The sequence below is a fragment of the Anser brachyrhynchus genome, assembly GCF_964034855.1.
Source record: "Anser brachyrhynchus genome assembly, chromosome: 25".
Taxonomy (NCBI): domain Eukaryota; kingdom Metazoa; phylum Chordata; class Aves; order Anseriformes; family Anatidae; genus Anser; species Anser brachyrhynchus.
The window spans coordinates 345,122-365,265 of record NC_137718.1 but is presented as its reverse complement, the minus strand read 5'-3'; the positions used below and the strand labels follow the sequence as shown (position 1 = coordinate 365,265).

General features: G+C 39.2%; 1 protein-coding gene across 3 annotated transcripts in view; it reads left to right on the top strand.

Moving 5' to 3' along the window:
* The window catches only part of KMT2A (lysine methyltransferase 2A), a 50,691-nt gene that overhangs the window by 12,467 nt on the left and 18,080 nt on the right, over positions 1 to 20,144 (top strand). Inside the window, exons 3-25 of one of the 3 annotated variants that reach the window (XM_080567811.1) lie at positions 1,345 to 4,013; positions 5,275 to 5,452; positions 5,882 to 6,116; positions 6,896 to 6,960; positions 7,746 to 8,114; positions 8,732 to 8,805; positions 9,694 to 9,822; positions 10,677 to 10,790; positions 11,962 to 12,108; positions 12,384 to 12,476; positions 13,273 to 13,393; positions 14,151 to 14,264; positions 14,610 to 14,794; positions 15,413 to 15,586; positions 16,435 to 16,545; positions 16,775 to 16,848; positions 17,353 to 17,546; positions 17,937 to 18,043; positions 18,585 to 18,722; positions 18,825 to 18,983; positions 19,278 to 19,395; positions 19,480 to 19,558; positions 19,815 to 19,975. In XM_080567811.1, the coding sequence (XP_080423937.1) occupies positions 1,345 to 4,013; positions 5,275 to 5,452; positions 5,882 to 6,116; positions 6,896 to 6,960; positions 7,746 to 8,114; positions 8,732 to 8,805; positions 9,694 to 9,822; positions 10,677 to 10,790; positions 11,962 to 12,108; positions 12,384 to 12,476; positions 13,273 to 13,393; positions 14,151 to 14,264; positions 14,610 to 14,794; positions 15,413 to 15,586; positions 16,435 to 16,545; positions 16,775 to 16,848; positions 17,353 to 17,546; positions 17,937 to 18,043; positions 18,585 to 18,722; positions 18,825 to 18,983; positions 19,278 to 19,395; positions 19,480 to 19,558; positions 19,815 to 19,975 (5,808 nt within the window). Of the gene's footprint in view, positions 1 to 1,344; positions 4,014 to 5,274; positions 5,453 to 5,881; positions 6,117 to 6,895; positions 6,961 to 7,745; positions 8,115 to 8,731; positions 8,806 to 9,693; positions 9,823 to 10,676; positions 10,791 to 11,961; positions 12,109 to 12,380; positions 12,477 to 13,272; positions 13,394 to 14,150; positions 14,265 to 14,609; positions 14,795 to 15,412; positions 15,587 to 16,434; positions 16,546 to 16,774; positions 16,849 to 17,352; positions 17,547 to 17,936; positions 18,044 to 18,584; positions 18,723 to 18,824; positions 18,984 to 19,277; positions 19,396 to 19,479; positions 19,559 to 19,814; positions 19,976 to 20,144 lie in introns of all 3 variants that reach the window. The other 2 variants (XM_080567812.1, XM_080567810.1) reach the window with 2 other exon arrangements.

The window sequence follows — 20,144 nt, the reverse complement described above, 5'->3', positions numbered from 1 at the left end:
TAGCAGGAACGGATGTTGTCTTTGTGTGCTGCTTTGTGGTGGTTTTGTCATGTCTTTCCTGTTTGTTGTATCAAATCTCATCCACCATCAAGGCCATAACCACTCTTTGGATTCAGTTTAGCTTTGCATGCTGTCATTGTGGTGTCTTTAGATCTGATCTGTTGCAGAACAGGGAAACTTTGAGTAAAAGAATTATACTGATGAAACTGGTATTTGAAACCTGAAGTTAGTGTTTTAAAGAGGCAGTTATTTTAATGGTTAGGATCTAGTTTCAGGAATGTGTTCAGCTATGGGTAGACAGAAGTAGTCACGAGGTGCAAAAGTAAATGTTTCTTTACAAAATTCCATCTAAGATGCAGTTGGAACAATTTAATCTTAAAGAACAGTAATAAAAAATCCCATGTTGAACATTTTAATATTTTTCAATACACTCATCTCCTGTAACTGGAACCTTCAATTTTTTTTAATAAAACAAATACAGAACGCTTAAGGATAAGCTATAGTTAAGTTGTTGTATTTTTTTCAAGAAACTTTCTAGATGTCGGATCAAATCATGATGGGGGTGCACACAAACGGGTTTGGTTTTGATTTAGATTCTTGTCAATAAATGCTCTCACCACAATACTCTACTTGGTTTGGCCTTGCCAGCGAATTCTATTGTGGAAAGCCATACTAATAGGGTGTTTCAGATGAAGAATGAAATACATTGTCAGAACTATGTGAAGACCCAGAACTGGGATAGCTGGGTTGGTGGGTATGGGTTGAAATGCATTGGTAGAGGTGAGTAATCAAGGCATGCACATCTGCTTGATCATTGCTAGTGCAGTCCTGAATGCTAAATGTATTTCAGAACTAAAACCATTTTTTAGTAAGATACCCTACATCAACTTCTCCCTGTATGTTGTTCTTGCCGTACTGACATATCCATTAGCAGTGCAGATGGATGGTACTAGTGAAGGACTTTTTTTCCTTTCAACTGTGATTCGTTTTGTTTAAAATAATTTTTTAGTGCATTTGAAACATTACAAATCTGCTTATGAATTATCATTCTCTTTTACCATTGTATTGATACTGGTTTTGTGCAATGGCATATATGGTTGTCGCAGAAAGGCAAGCTTGCATTTTAAAAAAATTATCTAAATCTCCTTTTATATGAGAAGAGGTTTGTGAAGGAAGTCTTTACATGGATTGATAAAATTTTTATTTGTTGATGAACTGAAAAGTTTTTGGCAATTTATGTGAGTCATGATTTATGCAGAGTAAATACTTGTGTGACCTGGATAAAGCTGATCCAATACTTAGAGAAATTTAATGTGTCCTCTGCATTCTCTGCTTTCCTCGTAGTTAAATCTAGTCCACGAAAACCTCGTGGGAGGCCCCGGAGCAGTTCTGACCGAAGTTCAGCTGTACTATCAGACTCTTCATCAGTGTGTTCCCCTTCAAGTAAGTCTGAAACCACACCCATGGAGAAAGTAAAGAAGAAGGAACTGAAAAGTGGGGAAAAAAGACGAGGAAGACCTCCAACACTTACTAGCGTGAAGTTCAAATTGTCACAAGTAAAAGGCACATCAGATATTCAGAAGGGAAGCAAAGAAGAAAAAGAGAGCCTGAAAAAAATCAAAAGGTCACCATCCACTACATTTCAGCAAGCAACTAAAATTAAGAAATTAAGAACTAGTAAACTCTCTCCACTAAAATCTAAATTTAAGCCTGGGGCAAAACTTCAGATTGGGAGGAAAAGTGTTCAGATTGTGCGCAGGAGAGGGAGGCCACCGTCTTCTGAACGTTTGAAGACTTCCTCAGCCTTAGTCGTAAATTCGCAGCTGGAGAAACCCCAAAGGATACGTAAAGAAAAGGATGGCACACCACCTCTTACAAAAGAAGAAAAGACTGCTGTCAGACAGAGTCCGCGCAGGATTAAGCCTGTTAGGATTATACCTTCTACAAAAAGGACGGATGCAACAATTGCTAAGCAACTCTTGCAGAGGGCTAAGAAGGGGGCGCAAAAAAAGATTGAGAAAGAAGCAGCCAAACTGCAGGGCAGAAAGGGGAGAACCCAGCTTAAAAATATCCGACAGTTCATTATGCCAGTCGTAAGCGCTATCTCTTCACGGATTATTAAAACACCCAAACGGTTCATTGAAGATGAAGACTATGACCCTCCTATTAAAATATCCAGACTAGAATCCACACCAAACAGCAGGTTCAGCGCTACTTCTTGCGGATCCAGTGAAAAATCCAGTGCTGCTTCTCAGCATTCATCTCAGATGTCTTCAGATTCCTCACGGTCCAGCAGCCCTAGCGTTGATACATCTACAGACTCTCAGGCTTCTGAGGAGATGCAGACACTTTCTGAGGAACGAAGTAATACTCCAGAAGTTCACACACCTCTGCCTGTTTCTCAGTCCCCTGAGAATGATAACAGTGACAGGAGAAACAGAAGGTTTTCAATAACAGAAAGAAGTTTTGGCCAGAGGACTGCTAAAAAACTGTCAGCCTTGCCAAGTGTGCCACAGCAGCAGTCGTCGTCCTCTCCTCCTCCCCCTCTGCTCACTCCTCCCCCACCACTACAACCCGCTGCCGGCATCTCAGACCGTACTCCTTGGCTCATGCCTCCTACCATACCATTAGCCTCACCCTTTCTTCCTACTTCTGCTGCACCAATGCAAGAGAAACGGAAATCAATTCTGCGAGAGCCAACGTTTAGGTGGACTTCTCTAAAGCATTCCAGGTCAGAACCACAGTACTTCTCATCAGCAAAATATGCCAAAGAGGGTCTTATTCGCAAACCAATATTTGATAACTTTAGACCCCCACCACTAACACCAGAGGATGTTGGCTTTGCATCTGGCTTCTCAACACCAGGTGCTACAGCTCCAGCACGACTGTTTTCTCTTCATTCTGGAACAAGATTTGATATGCACAAGAGAAGTCCTCTGCTGAGAGCTCCGAGATTCACTCCAAGCGAGGCCCACTCCAGAATCTTTGAATCCGTAACTTTGCCCTCATCGGTTGGTCGAACCACTACAGGAACTTCTGCAACAGGTGTCTCTTCTAGGAAACGAAAGAGAAAAGTCTTTAGCCCTATCCGCTCAGAACCCAGATCTCCTTCGCACTCCATGAGGACAAGAAGTGGGAGACTTAGTACCTCTGACCTGACAACTCTCACCCCACAGTCTTCTGTATCTTCCTCATTAACTAGCATTTCTGTTAGTTCTCTTGCCACTAGTGCCTTAAATTCAACTTTTACTTTTCCTTCCCATTCCCTAACGCAGTCTGGGGAATCAGCAGAAAGAAGCCAGAGACAAAGGAAGCAGACTAGCACTCCAGCAGAGCCTTTCTCATCTAGTAGTCCTACTCCTCTCTTTCCTTGGTTCACTCCAAGTCCCCAGACAGAGAGAGGCAGAAACAAAGACAGGGCAACAGAGGAACTGTCCAAAGATAAAGACGCTGATAAAAGTGTGGAGAAGGACAAGAGCAGAGAGAAAGACAGAGAGAGAGAGAAGGAGAACAAACGGGAGTCAAGGAAAGAGAAAAGGAGAAAAGGGTCAGAAATTCAGAGTAGCTCTGCTTTGTTTCCTGTAGGTAAAATGCCCAAAGAAAAAGTTGTCAGTGAAGATGCTGCAGCATCATCTTCTGCAAAAAAAACTGCTGGGCGGAGGAAGTCTACAGCAATAGATCCCGTGGCAGATGTTTCCACTGCTGCTCTGGTAGATACAACAGCCATCAAAACCAAAACATCCAAGAAAGGTAGAGGGGGGTTAGACAAATCAGATCTGGACCTCAGCCCCACTGTGCCGTCTTTGGAGAAAGAAAAAGCTCTGCGTCTCTCTACTCCTTCATCAAGCACTGTTAAACATTCCGCTTCCTCCATCAGCTCTATGTTGGCTCAAGCAGACAAACTGCCAATGACTGACAAAAGGGTAGCCAGTCTTCTGAAAAAAGCAAAAGCCCAGCTGTACAAGATTGAGAAGAGCAAGTCCCTCAAACAAGCAGATCAGCCAAAAGCACAGGTATTTTTTTTCCTTTTTTTTTTTTTTTTTTTGCTAGAGGGCATCTTATTTTGAAGTTGCACTGAAAATCACTAGTATCTTTCATGTCCTGAATGTGAAGAGTTAATATGCCAAGCTAAGTAGCCATTAGTGCAACAGATGGTAAATGATACAAAAATGAGAAGGCATGGGCAGAAGTTGAGGGGGAGAGAAAGCTACCGCATAGTCAGTTCAAGGGGGAGCTGCATGCGTTTTTAGAGAACAGTACAGTGGAACTGTTTATTAGGTTTCTCTGTATAACTCTAAGCAAAGTAAACATCAAGGGTAATAGGCATTTTTAAAAGCATGGTTCTAGCAAACTGCAATAGTCTTTCTAAAGATGAGTTGATCTTGGTCTCTCTCTCTCTTGTAACTTTACCTTATGACGATCTGATCTGTTATTAATGGGAAGGAGTAAAATCCGTTGGGATTTTGCATCTGATTGGAGGACTGCTTCCTACTGCTGTCTTCTCTTCCCTCTCCCCATTTCCCCCACCCCAAAACCACCCTCTTCTGCAGTCCTTTTTAGCTGTCGGAAAGGTAGATGTTTTATGATAGAAATATACTTTCAGGGAGTATTTTCTTTTTTCACTTTCCCACATGATGTTAGTGTTAAAAATTAGTGCATATTTTAAATAAAGAATTCTTAAGCTTTTGTCCCCAGAAAGAATAAATGCGTGCTTCTGTACGCCTGGCATGTTTATACTAAGAAGCCCAAGCCCTTGCAGTTAATTCTTCGTGTGGAGTTCTTTTATTAGGAAATATGTCAGAATCCTATGTTAAAAATGTGGAAAATGGTACTAAAATGCTACATTTCTTTTATCACCTCAGTAAACACTATCCCCTCATCTTAAAGGTTTGCTGCTACAAAATTGATCTTCAGACAGATCAATTAATGCTCAGTGTTAGTCTGTTTATCCTAATTCCAGTCAACTCTAAATTTCTGATGTCAGTGCCCTAATAACATACGGCTCCATGAGTGAGTTCACTTTCCAGTTAACAGGTAGAAACTTACCTTGTAATTCCAAATGAGTAAAACTTCTTGTCCTTTTGAGTTTATCCTCCCTTGGATATCCAAGGCTTAGAAGGCTGATAGTCTTTACTTCTATCCTGACCCTTACAAAATGCAAGCTAATATATAATTTAACTCTTTTTAGGTTATCTAGAAGTTTTCGTATGTGGCCCAGTCTCATTTTTGTACCTTTCTTAGGAATACTGTCTGTTTTCTTATTCTGAAATCTAGGGACAAGAGAGTGATTCATCAGAAACGTCAGTCCGAGGACCACGAATAAAACATGTTTGCAGAAGAGCAGCTGTTGCACTGGGTCGTAAGCGAGCCGTGTTTCCTGACGACATGCCCACTCTGAGTGCCTTACCATGGGAAGAGCGAGAGAAGATACTGTCTTCCATGGGGAATGATGGTAGGTTAAGACTTCCAGTTTTCACTTGTGGATTCATAGAAAGTCTGCTTTGTTGACTACTTGGGTTAGTGGCATCTATAATAAATATGGCTACATCTGAACCTGTAAAAATGAGGATATCAAGCAATTAACAGGGGACAGTATATTAAACTGATCTGGGCTTTTTGTTAAAATGCCACTCAAATAGGGTCAATTCTTTTAACCATTGTGAATTTTTATAAAAGTGCTATGTGATACACATTAGGTTAGTTAGGGCTGTGTCTACAAGTGTATTGTGATATGTACACATACACGCACACACAGCTTGTGTGGTCCTGCAGATCTGCAGATGAACTTACGCTTAATAGAATAAATTCCATTAGCTCATTAGATGCTTCTGAAACATTGTATGACTTCAGTGAATTCACATTAGAATTTTTTTTTTGATAGATAAGTCATCAATAGCCGGCTCTGAAGAGGCAGAACCTCTTGCTCCACCTATCAAACCAATTAAGCCGGTAACCAGAAACAAGACACAGCAAGAACCACCAGTGAAGAAGGGTCGACGGTCAAGGCGCTGTGGGCAGTGTTCAGGCTGCCAGGTTCCAGAGGACTGTGGTGTCTGTACTAACTGTCTGGACAAACCGAAGTTTGGTGGGCGTAATATAAAGAAGCAGTGCTGCAAGTAAGTTTGTGCATGTGAGAAATTCTTCAACTAATTCCTATGCGGAGTAGGATAAGCACATCCACATTCTGAGGTATGAAACACCAGATTTAACCCTCTAGTGCAGGCCTGGAATGAATTTGGCCTGGGCTGAGGATGGATCACAGTAAAAAGCAATTAAAAGCAATTTAATTTAGGAGTGTAGATCTAGGATCAAGGTGTGCTTTTTATGACCTTCTTTTTCTGAAGTTCACTTACAACTTATTCTCCCCATATTCTCCCCGCTTTGAAGAACCTGGCATAGCACTGAATACCATCTGGAATGAGACATAAGAAAAATAGGAGTTGAACATTTAAAAACTTGCTTACACCTAATCCAATCCCACTCCATATAAGCAGAGCAACTATTTTTTTGGCTGAAATGACCTCATTGTGGATTACATAAAAACTACTATTGGGAGAGTTTGATGTGGTTTTAGAGTTCTTAGAAGTACCCTGGTATTACTCCTATGCCAATACCCAAGAAATGGAATTGATAGGGGATTTATCAGCGAATCAGTTATTACATAAGCAGCTTTATTAGCTGCAAAATTGTGTTGAGAGTTCAGAAAACAAAAAGGAAAATACAGGAAAATAATACTCTTTTAAATATCTCTGAAGAAGGGAAAAATAATTTGAAGAAAATGAGTGTATTGATGATAGCTTTTAAAAAAAATCACATTGAATATTTATGGAATTCTCTCTTAGTGTTTGCATTTTTCTTCCAATTTATGATTACACAACATATTCTTTCTTTGTAGAATGAGGAAATGTCAGAATCTACAGTGGATGCCTTCTAAAGCGTATCTCCAGAAGCAAGCTAAAGGTAGGCTGAAAGATTTGGCTCAAGTGTAGGATAAGAAAGAAATTTTCATACCTTAAATTGCTTTTTATGCTGTCATTGCAACGACACTGAGCTATAAAAGTTTAGTCTGAAATTAAATGTTAACAGGGAACCTGTCTGTTCTGCTGATGTCACCTGAAAGTTGTAGGAGAAACGTGAGTATAGACAGCGTCCATAATCCATAACTGTCTTTTTCAGCACTAGAATTGTAGTTTCTCCTCCCTTTTGTAGGGAACTGCTGCGGATAGCTGATCAGTCTCCCCTCAGCACTTCAGGTGAACCAATTCTCAGATATTTCTATGTTTCTGAATGACATGGGGACTGATAAATCTCTTGGCACTTCCTTGTCTCTGGCATCAGGCTTAAGTGAACCATCATATGTATTTTGTTAAATCCCTGCATCCTGGTGCTAGACCTCTGGAGGTCTGCATGTTAGTGTGACAGTGGCCAGGTGGTTGTCTTGAATTCCCTAAACTTCTCCATGCAAAGTTGGCTTTCTCTTTTGCACAGTTAAGCTGTGAATCTGCATTACCACATAAGTACTTTGCTTACCAGTCTGTCAGAATAGAGGCCCAAAGTATTAGAACACAGGTTGTAATATAAGACAAGTACATTAATTTTACTGACAGTTTTTTTGGATGAGTACAGTTTTTTCTTCAGTGGAATGAAGAAACAAAATGTCTGTTTCCTAATTTTAAAAGTGCAGTGAACTACTCGAAGTTGCACAGTTCTATCTGCTTTAATTTATTGATGCTTTTTCTTCCTAGCTGCAAAAAAGAAAGAGAAGAAATCCAAGACGAATGAAAAGAAAGAAAGCCATTCTGGAAAGAACCAATTGGACTCTGGACAGAAACAAACTCCTCCAACTGTTTTATCAAGAGAAGACAATGCCATAAAGAAGAGCAGTGAACCTGCTCGTAAGCCAGTCGAGGAGAAACATGAGGATGGAAATTCCTCTACTCCTCTGTCGGAGCCCAAACAGGTCCCTGCACCTGGTGCCAGAAAGACTGGCAAACAAACATCTCAGCCAGTACAGCTCCCTCCTCAGCCACCAAGCTCAGGACCTTTGAAAAAAGAAGCTCCTAAACTTACCACTTCTGAGCCTAAGAAAAAGCAGACTCCACAGCCAGAAATAGGTAAATGGGACTGTTTATCTTCAGTATGTTTGAGTCATGTTAAGTAACAGTAGTAATACTGCTAAAATCTGTTGGATTTTAAAGCTGATAAATGCTTTATGACCTGGTGAAATTAAAGCAAATTATTTTGGGAATTTTGCTTAGAACTGGCTTTCTTTTATTGTACTACATTATATATTGGGACGGGAAGAAAGATGAACACCTTTAAAGTGATTTTTAGTCATCTAGTCTTGGCAATCTTGAAGTATATTTTCAATACTGTTAAGTTTACTGACTGTTTACAGTCTGAATGTGAAACAACAAGAATGTAATTTTTTCTACTACAAAAACATAACCTACTATTGCACGTAGTACAGAACAGCATGGAAAGTGAACAAAAAGGCAGCTCCAGGACTTCTGTTGCTTTACACCTGGAACACTTCAGACTTATAGCAGAGCAAGTTCGACTGGCCACACCTTGCAGAGACTGCCCCAGTCATAGTTGGTGACCACAAAAGACGATGGAAAAATTCCAGTCTAAAATTCATCTCTCATTACACAGCTGACTTTTTCCCTTTTCTTCTCTACAGGTCGCTGTTAGTTACTTGAAATACTCATAATTTTTCCCCCCTTCCTAGGCACAGAACAAAACAAACAGAAAAAAATTGCTCCCCGTCCAACTTTCCCTGTGAAACAGAAACCAAAAGAAAAGGTGAATACTGCTTTTCGTACACAGTCAATAAATTTTGAGAACCTGAATCTTTTGTCTATCTAGAAAGTAAGACTGTATTACTTAACCCTTTTGCAGATTTTTTTGTACTTAAAATATCTATAGGAATTCAGTTCTGCCGCTTTTCCTTGGAATGCTGATTTAAGACTGATCTAGCTTGATTCCTAACGCTACTCAAGATCTTTTGTGGTATTTAAAAAGAAAGACATTTTCAATCCTATCAAAGAGGAACATGTAGATTCCTGTGATTTGAGCAAGTTACACAAACATTAGGCTTTACCTTATGTCGGTATGTGGATACAAAATTACCTGCCATATGTCTATATTCAGCTTAGGAGTTAATTTGTTCTAAGACTTGTATGTTGTGGAGTGAAGGCTAGGTTGTCCATTAAAAAATTAATAAGTAAAAAAAGAACTACCTTTGTCTTAGAAACAACTTCATTATGAAAAAATGGTTCATATATTTAAATCTCAGAGATAAATGTATATAGGTAGGTACTAACTACACCCAGAGTTGCCCTACTGCAGGAAAGTAAAAAAAAAAAAAAAAAAAAAAAAAAAAAAAAAAAAAAGCACTGATAATATAGAGAATAACATGATGCTAGGGGAAAATGCAGCAAATTGAATTAGAAATATAATTGTGTGTGGAATGCTCTTAAAACTGATTGCAAAATGGTTACTTTCTTGCAACTCATTAATTTTGTGATGGTTTGGTTGTGGGTTTTTGTTGTTCTTGGTTTGGGGTGGTTTTTTTTTTTTGTATTTTCTTATTTTTTGTATTTTTTGTATTATGTGTAGTGTTTAATGTAAATACTGTTTAAGCTTTAATGTTTGGGGTTGGGATTAATGCAGGCTCCTTTACTTGACTAGGAAAAGCCCCCTCCTATAAGCAAGCCAGAAAGCAGCACGCTGAATTTGCTCAGTACTCTGACTAATGGGAGCAGTTCCAAGCAAAAGCCACCTACAGATGGAGTCCACAGAATCCGAGTGGATTTCAAGGTAGAGGACAAAATGTTTTAAGTATTTGAATATTAACTGACTCTAAAAACTGGAAGTAGAGTCCCTCAAGAATGCTGACAGTGACTTCTAAGTTTGTATGTCTGGTCCCATTCAGTGAGAATTGTAAATAGGAATCTTTCTGACGTGATTGACTTTTAGAAGTTTGTTATGCCTTTTTTTTTCTTATAATCAGAGTACTGGATGAAGAGACACTTTAAAGCTTTAAACCTTAACCCTCAATGTGAGGATGAGCAAGAATTTGAGGTTTATGAAGAATTATTCCATTAAGATGGAACTATAAAAACCTTACCTCAACTTGAGTCAACAAGATTTGGGGAAAATGTTAGTAATTTGTAATTCACAATACTTTGGGTATATCTGGGGTTTTAAACTGATAAATCATGTATTTTATTTTTTTTGAACAACAGTGTTGAAATAATAAAATTTAACATTTTCCTAACAATTTTTCAGTCCATCTATAAGTGTTAATACTGGAGATTAGAGTGAGATCTCATAAGTGTTTTATACAAATATGAAGTTTTAATAAAGTGTAATTATTCTGAAATTTCATTTTTAGTAATAATTGTGCAATTGTGAAAAACTTTGTCATGCTTTTTAGGCTTGCTTTCTGTAGAGAGAAAGTTAGTGTATTATTGAACTCTCTTGCAAAGAACAGTACCAAGTTGTAACTATTGCAATATATGTTATAAAATAACCAAGATAAAAGTTAAAATAATTTCTGTTTTAGAACACCTAGTTACAGAAACAGAATGCATAACACAGCAATGTGAGCTCTTTATACTGATGTGGTATTTCCTTATTCTGCATGGTGATGTATCCTTTTGTACTTTCAGGAGGACTGTGAAGTGGAGAATGTTTGGGAGATGGGTGGGTTAGGCATCGTGACCTCGGTACCTATTACTCCCAGGGTGGTGTGTTTTCTCTGTGCCAGCAGTGGACATGTGGAGGTAAAGCATTGTGTTCTGCTGTTGATGACTTAGTTACGGCACCATATTGTTACAAAAAAAATAATAATAATAATCTATAAAACAGAAGAAATTAAAATAATACCTGTAAATCTGTCCTTGCTAGACTCTGCCCTAAGATACTAAAATGGAAGGTATTTGAATTCACTTTGAGAACTTCTGTGGTGCTTAGTTTAGAAGTGAACTCTATTAGACATAAGGAATGGCATTTTCAAGAGCCCCCTGCATCTCTTCTTAAACGTAATTTGGAATCCCACAGCAGAGGTAAAGCAGTGGCTTTTGCTTTCTGTTAACTTGAAATTAGAAAAACTGCTCAGTTTTGTTGAAATGGTGTTAGGCAGTGTTGATTTTCCCAGGTATGTCTGTATCTACTAAGAGTTGCAGACCATTACTGAAATGTGACCGGCAAGGTTTTGGTGCTGTATAAACAGCCGAATTTTTGCTTAAGTTTTATTAAATGCATTTCCAGGAAAAGATAGGCGACTTCTCAAAATTTTCAGACTAGCTATCCTGGGAAGGTGATGCTAGCGCTCTAGAAAAGGCGAACAATACTCAAGGAAAATGGGGTTAAGTTCTTCGTGTGAACATCAACGCATTTGAGGATTATGAAGATCCAGTGGCACATGGAGCCATGCCCTTCTCAGTCAGTTGCTCAAGTGAACAAACAATTCCTCTGTCCTGCTTGTGCCTGCAGTGTTTGTGCCCTAAGGACTATTCTTTTTCTAGTATGTCTGTCCTTGTAGAGGATCCTTTGAGCTTTCAAATGGCCCATATAAACTAAACAGAGGGAAAGATGTCTCTTTGCTCTGTATGTGCCTTCCTTGTCCACTAAATGTTTCTTTGGGTGTGGTTGGCTTGTGTTACAGAGAGGGAGGGAAATCCTGAAGAAGTCTGTAGGCCCTTACCAATACTCAGAGCACGTAGATAAAAGGTACCAGACTCCTGTTTGCTGGTAGATGCATAATCTGTGTAGACAGGCATGTATTTAGGTTATCTGAAGTACACACTCAGTTTCCCCCATAAAATATACTAATAGATATTCTCATACTGTCAGCTGTAAAGCAGAATTCAAAGTAGTAAGGAGTGCAAGCAGGCTTGTTTGGGAATTAAGAAAAGGTTTTGACTTGCTAAAACCGCCCTCTCCCCCTTGCAGTTTGTGTATTGTCAGGTCTGTTGTGAGCCTTTCCACAAGTTCTGCTTAGAGGAGAGCGAGCGGCCCCTGGAGGACCAGCTGGAAAACTGGTGCTGTCGTCGCTGCAAGTTCTGCCACGTGTGTGGGAGACAGCACCAGGCCACCAAGGTACCCCAACCTCCAAGCGACCCAGCTAGCCTTTTCTGCACTGTTGCCAGAGCTTTTTGCTCTGACCCTCAGCTGGTAACTCGGACAGTAGACAGTGGAGTTCACACTCTGTGTGCAGACTGCTGTGTGCGGCTGTGAATTTATCTCAGTTCACTTAGTTGCAACTTCTCCTGTTTCCCTAAATAAGGGATCTAATGTAAAATGAAAATGTCCAAGATTTTGCATCCTTTTTAAGGTTTCTGTTCCAATACTCTCTCCCATTATTCTTGTAGCAGCTGCTGGAGTGCAATAAGTGCCGAAACAGCTATCACCCTGAGTGCCTGGGCCCAAACTACCCAACAAAACCCACCAAGAAAAAGAAAGTTTGGGTAAGATTTTTTGAAATTTCTTTTTTGGGATGATTGACTTAACTGATCATAATGCTACAGGCCAAAGTGCTGCAGTTGACTTGCTCCAGTGCACTGGCTTATCAGTTTAAGGAAGGATGCCTGTTGCATTGGAAGATGCATTTGGGAATAGGCTTCTTGATGAGGTGGCTTGTGGTAAAGCAGATTGGTTTTGAACAAGCAGATTTATAAAGGCATTATACCTTTTTTAGTTATAGTAATTCTTCTGATCATAGTTGGAGAACATGGAAGAAGCTCTTCAGAATGGAAGCATTTACTTTGTTAACAAACTTACCAGTTGATAGTGGTATTGAGAGGCAGTTTGGATTCATGCCCTGCTTTGTGTCTGTCAAGTTTTTGTTCTAAACAAGTGCAAAATCCTTGCCCATAATATATTTGTTGCTAATAATTTTTAAGTGTTTTCTAACACTAATGGTGTATTCAGAGTTGGAAAATTGATAAAATAAGACTTCATATTTTGGGTCAGAAGGAATGTCATAACTATATATACTTTCTTATGCGAAAGGAATGTTGATATTTTCTTAAGTGCAAATGTGAAGCACTATTTTTCCTCTTTTTGCATCAGCACAATCTTATCATAAAGGGAGGGAGCCCTTCTCCTTATAGTGGAAATTCTGGTGTTTGAAACTCCTTGTTCTGTTGTATAAGCTATCAGCACTCATTAAATAATAAAATTATGAAATGTATCATTAATACAAAAGAATAAAAGCCATTGGATAAAAGCAAATAACTCTTGCCAAACATATCTATCTTCCAGATATGTACCAAATGTGTTCGCTGCAAGAGCTGTGGATCAACAACACCAGGGAAGGGGTGGGATGCGCAGTGGTCTCACGACTTTTCACTGTGTCATGATTGTGCCAAACTCTTTGCAAAAGGTATGTAAAATTGTGGTTGTTTACAGCAGGTACATTTTAAGATTCTGTCCTTTAATGAGATGATGTCAGTGTAGATTGAAATGAGGGCCTCAGGTTGTTGAGCTTATCACTGGTACAAACAGAAATGAAACCTAGTGTTGGGGCCATGAATTGGAGCAGTATTGTTTGTGTAGGAAAACCATGTTCATGGTTTTACAGAGCATAACGAAAAGTCGCTATTGTTTTATTGAGAGAATTTGAGACTTCAGAATTAAGCACTATGCCGGATAAAGCAGTTATTACAGACCTGTTGATCCACGGTTTCAAGCAGCACTTGAGGAAAAAGGTATTTTAAAGGTCTTCTGGCTTAAAGACAGCACATTTCCTATTGTAAAGTGGTTGATCTTTATGTTAGTTACTGTGCATAAGGCCTTTGAGTCTAGGAGGGCACACACTGGGGGAAAAATCTCAGGGTAAAAAATCTCGACTATTTCTTGCCTGTATGTCATCTTTTCAATTTTCATTCTACTCTGTAAAGCTAGCTCATATAGTATTTTATTAGTCTCATCATACCCCACAAAAAAGCGGGTAACCAGTCTTTCAGGCAGGGGTTTTGTTTGTTTGTTTTTTGTGGCCATTGATTTCAGCGTTGTAAAAGTAGATGCAATTGTATTGGTTTCAGAGAGCTTATTTCTTAGCACACTAGTAAGTAACCACCTAGCCTTTAAGGTGTGTGCGTGACAGTTGAGCTTCTGGTAAAATCGTATCTTATTTTCAGGAAATTTTTGTCCTCTCTGTGACAAATGCTATGATGATGATGACTATGAGAGTAAGATGATGCAATGTGGAAAATGTGACCGCTGGGTCCACTCCAAATGCGAAAACCTTTCTGGTAAGTCAAATTCTTATCTCCTCATCCTTAAAGTACATGGGGCAGCAAATAGACTAAAGCAATCCAATTTTAGGCCTTTCTCCTTGAGTGTTTCATTAACACCCTTACCTGTTGTGATCTGCTTGAAAAATACCTATAGAGTGGAATGATATATCAGTGACATCCTGAAAGCTTAGGACTTGTTTCAAATGCGGCATCACGCGATAAGTTACACAAGATGCTTTTGTTACACAGAGGGTGTTTGATTTGAACAGTAAGTGTGGTATACAGAGTAGGGATTTTTCCCAGTATCTGTCCTTCAGTAAAGTAGTTCAGATTACTATTTTCTGTTTTTTTTGTCTCCAGATGAAATGTATGAGATACTCTCTAACTTGCCTGAGAGTGTAGCATACACCTGCATTAACTGTACAGAACAGCATCCTGCAGAATGGCGTCTTGCACTGGAAAAGGAGCTGCAGGTTTCCTTAAAACAGGTTTTAACAGCCCTGTTGAACTCTAGAACTACTAGCCACTTGCTGCGTTATAGGCAGGTAAGCTGAAGCCTCGTTTCCTGTTTCCAGGAGTTGGACTTGATGATCCTTGTGGGTCCCTTCCAACTCAGGATATTCTATAATTATAGTCCAGCTTGAAGTGTTGCCTGGCATTTGATTTAATTCTGATATTGCTGTGCATCATACTCAAAATTTTATTGTACTTAAATCACAAATACATGTTGGTTTTTTTTTGTTTGTTTTTAAAATCTTTTGTTCATTACTATGGGAATAGAGAAGTGGGTATCTATGATTATGACTTTTGAGAATAAAAGAAAAATAGGGTGGTAAAGTTATTCAAGGAATGGGGCAATTTAGGTCTCTGGTGAAATACATTTAGTCTTGAAAAACATACTCAGAAATAGGACTTCTGAAAAATGAGTTTGATCCTCATGTCTGATCACTGTCCTGCTGTGTGCCTTACAGGTAGCAGCAAAAAGCTGGTTAAAATCTTTTTATTTCCGTCCCTGCGTTTTGGACGGGAATTCAGAACTTGAGTCTCCTCTGTTTCGTGTTAATGAGAATCTCTGCCCCTATGAACGTACAGGGGAATACATCATGAGTAGCAGCCACGCTTCAATAGCCAATGTCTGTCTGTCTGGTTGCTAATGTTAACAGGCAGCAAAACCACCTGATTTAAATCCTGAGACAGAAGAGAGTATACCATCCAGAAGCTCTCCTGAAGGTCCCGATCCCCCTGTCCTAACAGAAGTCAGTAAACAGGAGGAGCAGCAACCTCTGGATCTGGAAGGAGTAAAAAGAAAAATGGATCAAGGAGGTTACACTTCTGTGGTATGTCAGAGTTGTAGTGCTCTATTCTAATAATAGCCTCTGAACTGCTTTATGACCTGTGGTATTTATAACTGAGCATGCTTAAGCCTTTTCTTTATGAACAAGGAAACAGGTTAATGTACTGCTAAAAATAATTCTGGCTGGCACTTATGTTAATGTTGGCCCAAAGACATGTAATTTACACTGTCGTATGCTTCTCTTTAACCAGCAGTGATACTTGGTTAAACTGCTTTTGCTCTTAGTCTTTTATGTTCATGGGAACAGAATAGGTCATTCTTTTATGTGCAGATTCCAGCAAAAAGCCTAGTTAAATATCACTGATGGTAGTCAGTTTTCTGGAAACCAATTAATTCACGTTTGCAGGGATGATCTGTTTAGGGGTCATTTATATAAAATGCTAGTGTTGACCAGATCAGTTTCCTTGTAGGGAGTGGCCTTTTAAAATTATTTTATTTATTTATTTATTACTTTTTCTTCCCCCTCCTCCTTCTACACATCTTGTAGTCTTGAGGAGACATGTCCATTGCAAACGTGCTGTTGCTAGTTTTTTGACCAAATTCTTGTGAGGTAGTTAGCGTAGTTGATTTAAAATCTGTCATAAGCCTACTCTTGGTTGAAGAAGAAAGTTTAAAGTTATGGATTGGTTTGTGCAGCAATTCTGCCAGCCAGTTTGCAAATGCACAGAGCTGCTTGCTTCTTTACAGCCAAATTATTTTTCTGCTGAAGTCAATGTTCTGGTTCAGTCTTCTACTCATCTGGAAGTTCACTTGATGCCTTAAAAGTTAATGGATGATGTAGCTGTACATAAGACAATCCTGCTGATGCAAAATTTTGTGGTTTTCTTGCAGCTGGATTTTAGTGATGATATTGTGAAGATAATTCAAGCAGCCATTAATTCTGATGGAGGGCAGCCAGAAGTTAAAAAAGCCAATAGCATGGTCAAGTCCTTCTTTATTCGGGTGAGCAGGACTACAGTTATTTTGAAATCTGCTTTGTATTATACCACTGTTTGTAGCTGTTGGAATTCAAAGGGTCAATTATGGATATTTTCAAGAATAAAATAACCTTGTCAGGGTTGTTGGTGTTAATGAAATCTTACTAGTGCATTTACAGGAGATCTTGGCCAAATTTCTTTAATTTTTTCATTTTGTTGTATAACATTTCTAGTGGAATGTTGTTTTCTTTCAGCAAATGGAGCGTGTTTTTCCATGGTTCAGTGTAAAAAAGTCCAGATTTTGGGAGCCAAATAAAGTAACAAGCAAGTAAGTAATTGTTCTGCATCTGACTGTGATATCCTGTGGTTCGCCAGCTGTCCAAGCAAAAAGCATCAAGAGAGCCTGTTTGTGGGGTTGGAGTTTTTTTTATGATGTCGTGGTTGTGGCGGTAGTGGTTGTTTTCAAAAAGTAAAACAGCAGTCACGTTCGTTTTATGTACGCTTCACTGTTATGAACCAGAGAAACCAAAAGCATTGTTTGGAACTAAGCATATTGCGTGTCGGCCTGTCAGCCCTGTCCTTCCTTCCTCCTCTCCTCGTTATCCTCATCTGATGTGACTCTCCTGTATCTGTTATCCTCAAAAGAAAACAGCTGCATCACAAACCTTAAAATTTAAGTGACTGGTCATAGTCTTTGTTGAGAGCATGTGTGGACTGTGAGTAATTAAATGAGTGGTTACTGTATGTTGAATGTCAATATTGCTAGCAATACAGTGCACAAGGTCATCTGGTGTAGCCAGGTCTGACAGCTGACTCCTTGTTGCATTTTCAGCAGTGGTATGTTGCCGAATGCAGTGCTGCCTCCTTCGCTTGACCATAATTATGCTCAGTGGCAGGAGCGTGAAGAGAACAACCGCACTGAACAACCCCCTCTGATGAAGAAAATCATTCCAGCTCCAAAACCCAAAGGACCTGGAGAGCCGGATTCACCAACTCCTCTACATCCTCCTACACCACCTATCTCTAGTAAGAAAATAGATAGCAGCACTGTTAGCCCCAAAACCAGTGCTTCACTTCAAACCTTGTAGTAGTATAGAGAGAGTAGTAGTATTTTTGCATGTGACTGAAGAATTCTGGAGACTTGTGTGACCTGAAATCATTCAGAAGCCGATACATATTGATATATTCTTCAACTTAGCTTTGGCCCAGAAGTACATTTTCACCAGCCTCTCTTCCCCCAGAACAAGAGCTGGGTAGAGGCAGATGCATGATTTCCCTTGCTTTACAAGCTAGTTATTGAAATTTCAGGCTGCTGTTTAGCTCTTCTGTCCTGTTCACTTGCTTACAATTTTTCTAGATAAATTTTGGCTTTCCTGACCTTCAGGAATAAAAACCATTCTCTCTTTTAACTGTAAGGTTCTGACAGAAGCAGAGAAGATAGTCCTGAGCTTAATCCACCTCCAGATGTAGAAGACAACAGGCAGTGTGCATTGTGCCTGAAATATGGTGATGATAGTGCTAATGTAAGTATCTGACATGCCCATTTTGATAGTAACTGGCGTAAGCAGTACAACAGACATGGTACTGTGAATAGGCTGGATACTTGATTCTAAGGGATAGTGGGGTGGGTTTTTTTGTTTTGTTTTGCTTTTCTGATATCTTGGTATGTCGTTTGAAATAAAAATAACCTGCAGCTGCCTTTTGTTCTGGTTAGAAAGTAGGGTGGCATTAACATTAGGCGTGTCATTAAGAAATTCACCAAGTAACATCACCATGTTTATGTGAACAGTGTGCATTTCTTACACTTAAGCCTCTTGACATATTTCTGTAAGAAGAGAATTTAAATTTTTTTTTTTTCTTCCTAAGGTTGCTTTTTATATCATGTACTTAGTTGTAGTCTTCTCTGCCTCATTTATGTTTATCTTTTAAGCTCTGAAAGTAATGCTAGCTTGTCAAACTTTCTTTTGGGGAGAACTTAAATCCAGTGCAGTTGAAACCTACTAGGCTTTTGTATCTTGTGGAACATTTGAGGGGGGAAAAAAATGGTTTCCTCCCATTCCTTAGGATGCTGGACGTCTTCTGTATATTGGCCAAAATGAATGGACACACGTGAACTGTGCTTTATGGTCAGCAGAAGTGTTTGAAGATGACGATGGTTCTCTGAAAAATGTGCACATGGCTGTGATCCGGGGAAAGCAGCTGGTGAGTATGTGTATTCTACCATTGCAGAAGAAAACAACTGACATATATGGTAGCCTGATTTTAGAATCAATTAATTTTTACCTTTATTTTTTGCTTTTGCAGAGATGTGAGTTCTGTCAGAAGTCAGGCGCTACAGTAGGCTGCTGCCTCACTTCCTGTACAAGTAACTATCATTTCATGTGCTCACGAGCCAAGAACTGTGTTTTTCTGGATGACAAGAAGGTTTACTGCCAGAGGCATCGTGATTTGATCAAAGGAGAGGTGAGATTTTTCTTTCATGCATTTCTTTGTCTGAAGGTGCAGACAGCCTGTAACTATAAGCATTTTTTTAAAGTTTAGATTGAATATGTTCCTTATGAATGAGGGCCTGACCACAGTGCTGTTAAAAATAAGTCAGTGATACAACTGTCATGATGAAGTTTGGGAAGAGGTACTATGTTGTGGTCCAAGAACCAAACTGAAGACCAAACTGAGGATCCGGTACAACAGACAGCATAGTATATTTATAGTGGTTCCTTTAAAGTTAATGAAATGTTTTGTGGATTTTTGCTCCAGGTGGTTCCTGAGAATGGGTTTGAAGTTCTTAGGAGAGTTTTTGTGGATTTTGAAGGAATCAGTTTGAGAAGAAAATTTCTTAGTGGCTTGGAACCAGAGAACATCCACATGATGATTGGTGAGGTCTAGTCCCTGAATACTTGTTCCATTTCTGGTGCTGGAATCTTGTTCATGGGACTTTTCTGTTCCTCTTTTTGCTTAGGTTCAATGACAATAGACTGTTTAGGAATTTTGAATGACCTCTCAGACTGTGAAGATAAGTTGTTTCCCATCGGCTATCAGTGAGTATATGCTTTTTCATGACGATGTCTTTTACTATGTTAGTGCCAAACTGGCACTGAAGTAACAAATGTAGAAATTGACTGTAGCTTTCATAAACTGTTCAGAAATCTAATGACTAAGCTAGTTGTGCAGCATGTTGTGATAGAAAGCCTTGATTCATTCTGTGTAATTTCAAGAAACTGCAAATTTAAAGTAAGAATGTCAAGGCTTGCTTGACTACTGAGTAAATGATTTTATGTTTGAATTATATTCTAGGTGCTCCAGAGTGTACTGGAGCACAACAGATGCCAGGAAACGCTGTGTGTATACCTGTAAGATCATGGAATGCCGACCACCAGTCATAGAACCTGATATCAACAGCACTGTAGAACATGATGATAACAGAACAATTGCCCATAGCCCAGTTCCCCTTACAGGTAATCTTCTAAGGACTTGTTAAAGGTATATTCTCTACATGTTTTTGCCGTAGTATATCCTTACCAGAAAGTCAGGTAGCAGCTGGGACCTTCTGTCTTTTAAAACTGATTTGGACAGAATCTACTTCATGATTGTAGTGTCTGCTAACTTAGAAAACTGGAGCCAAAC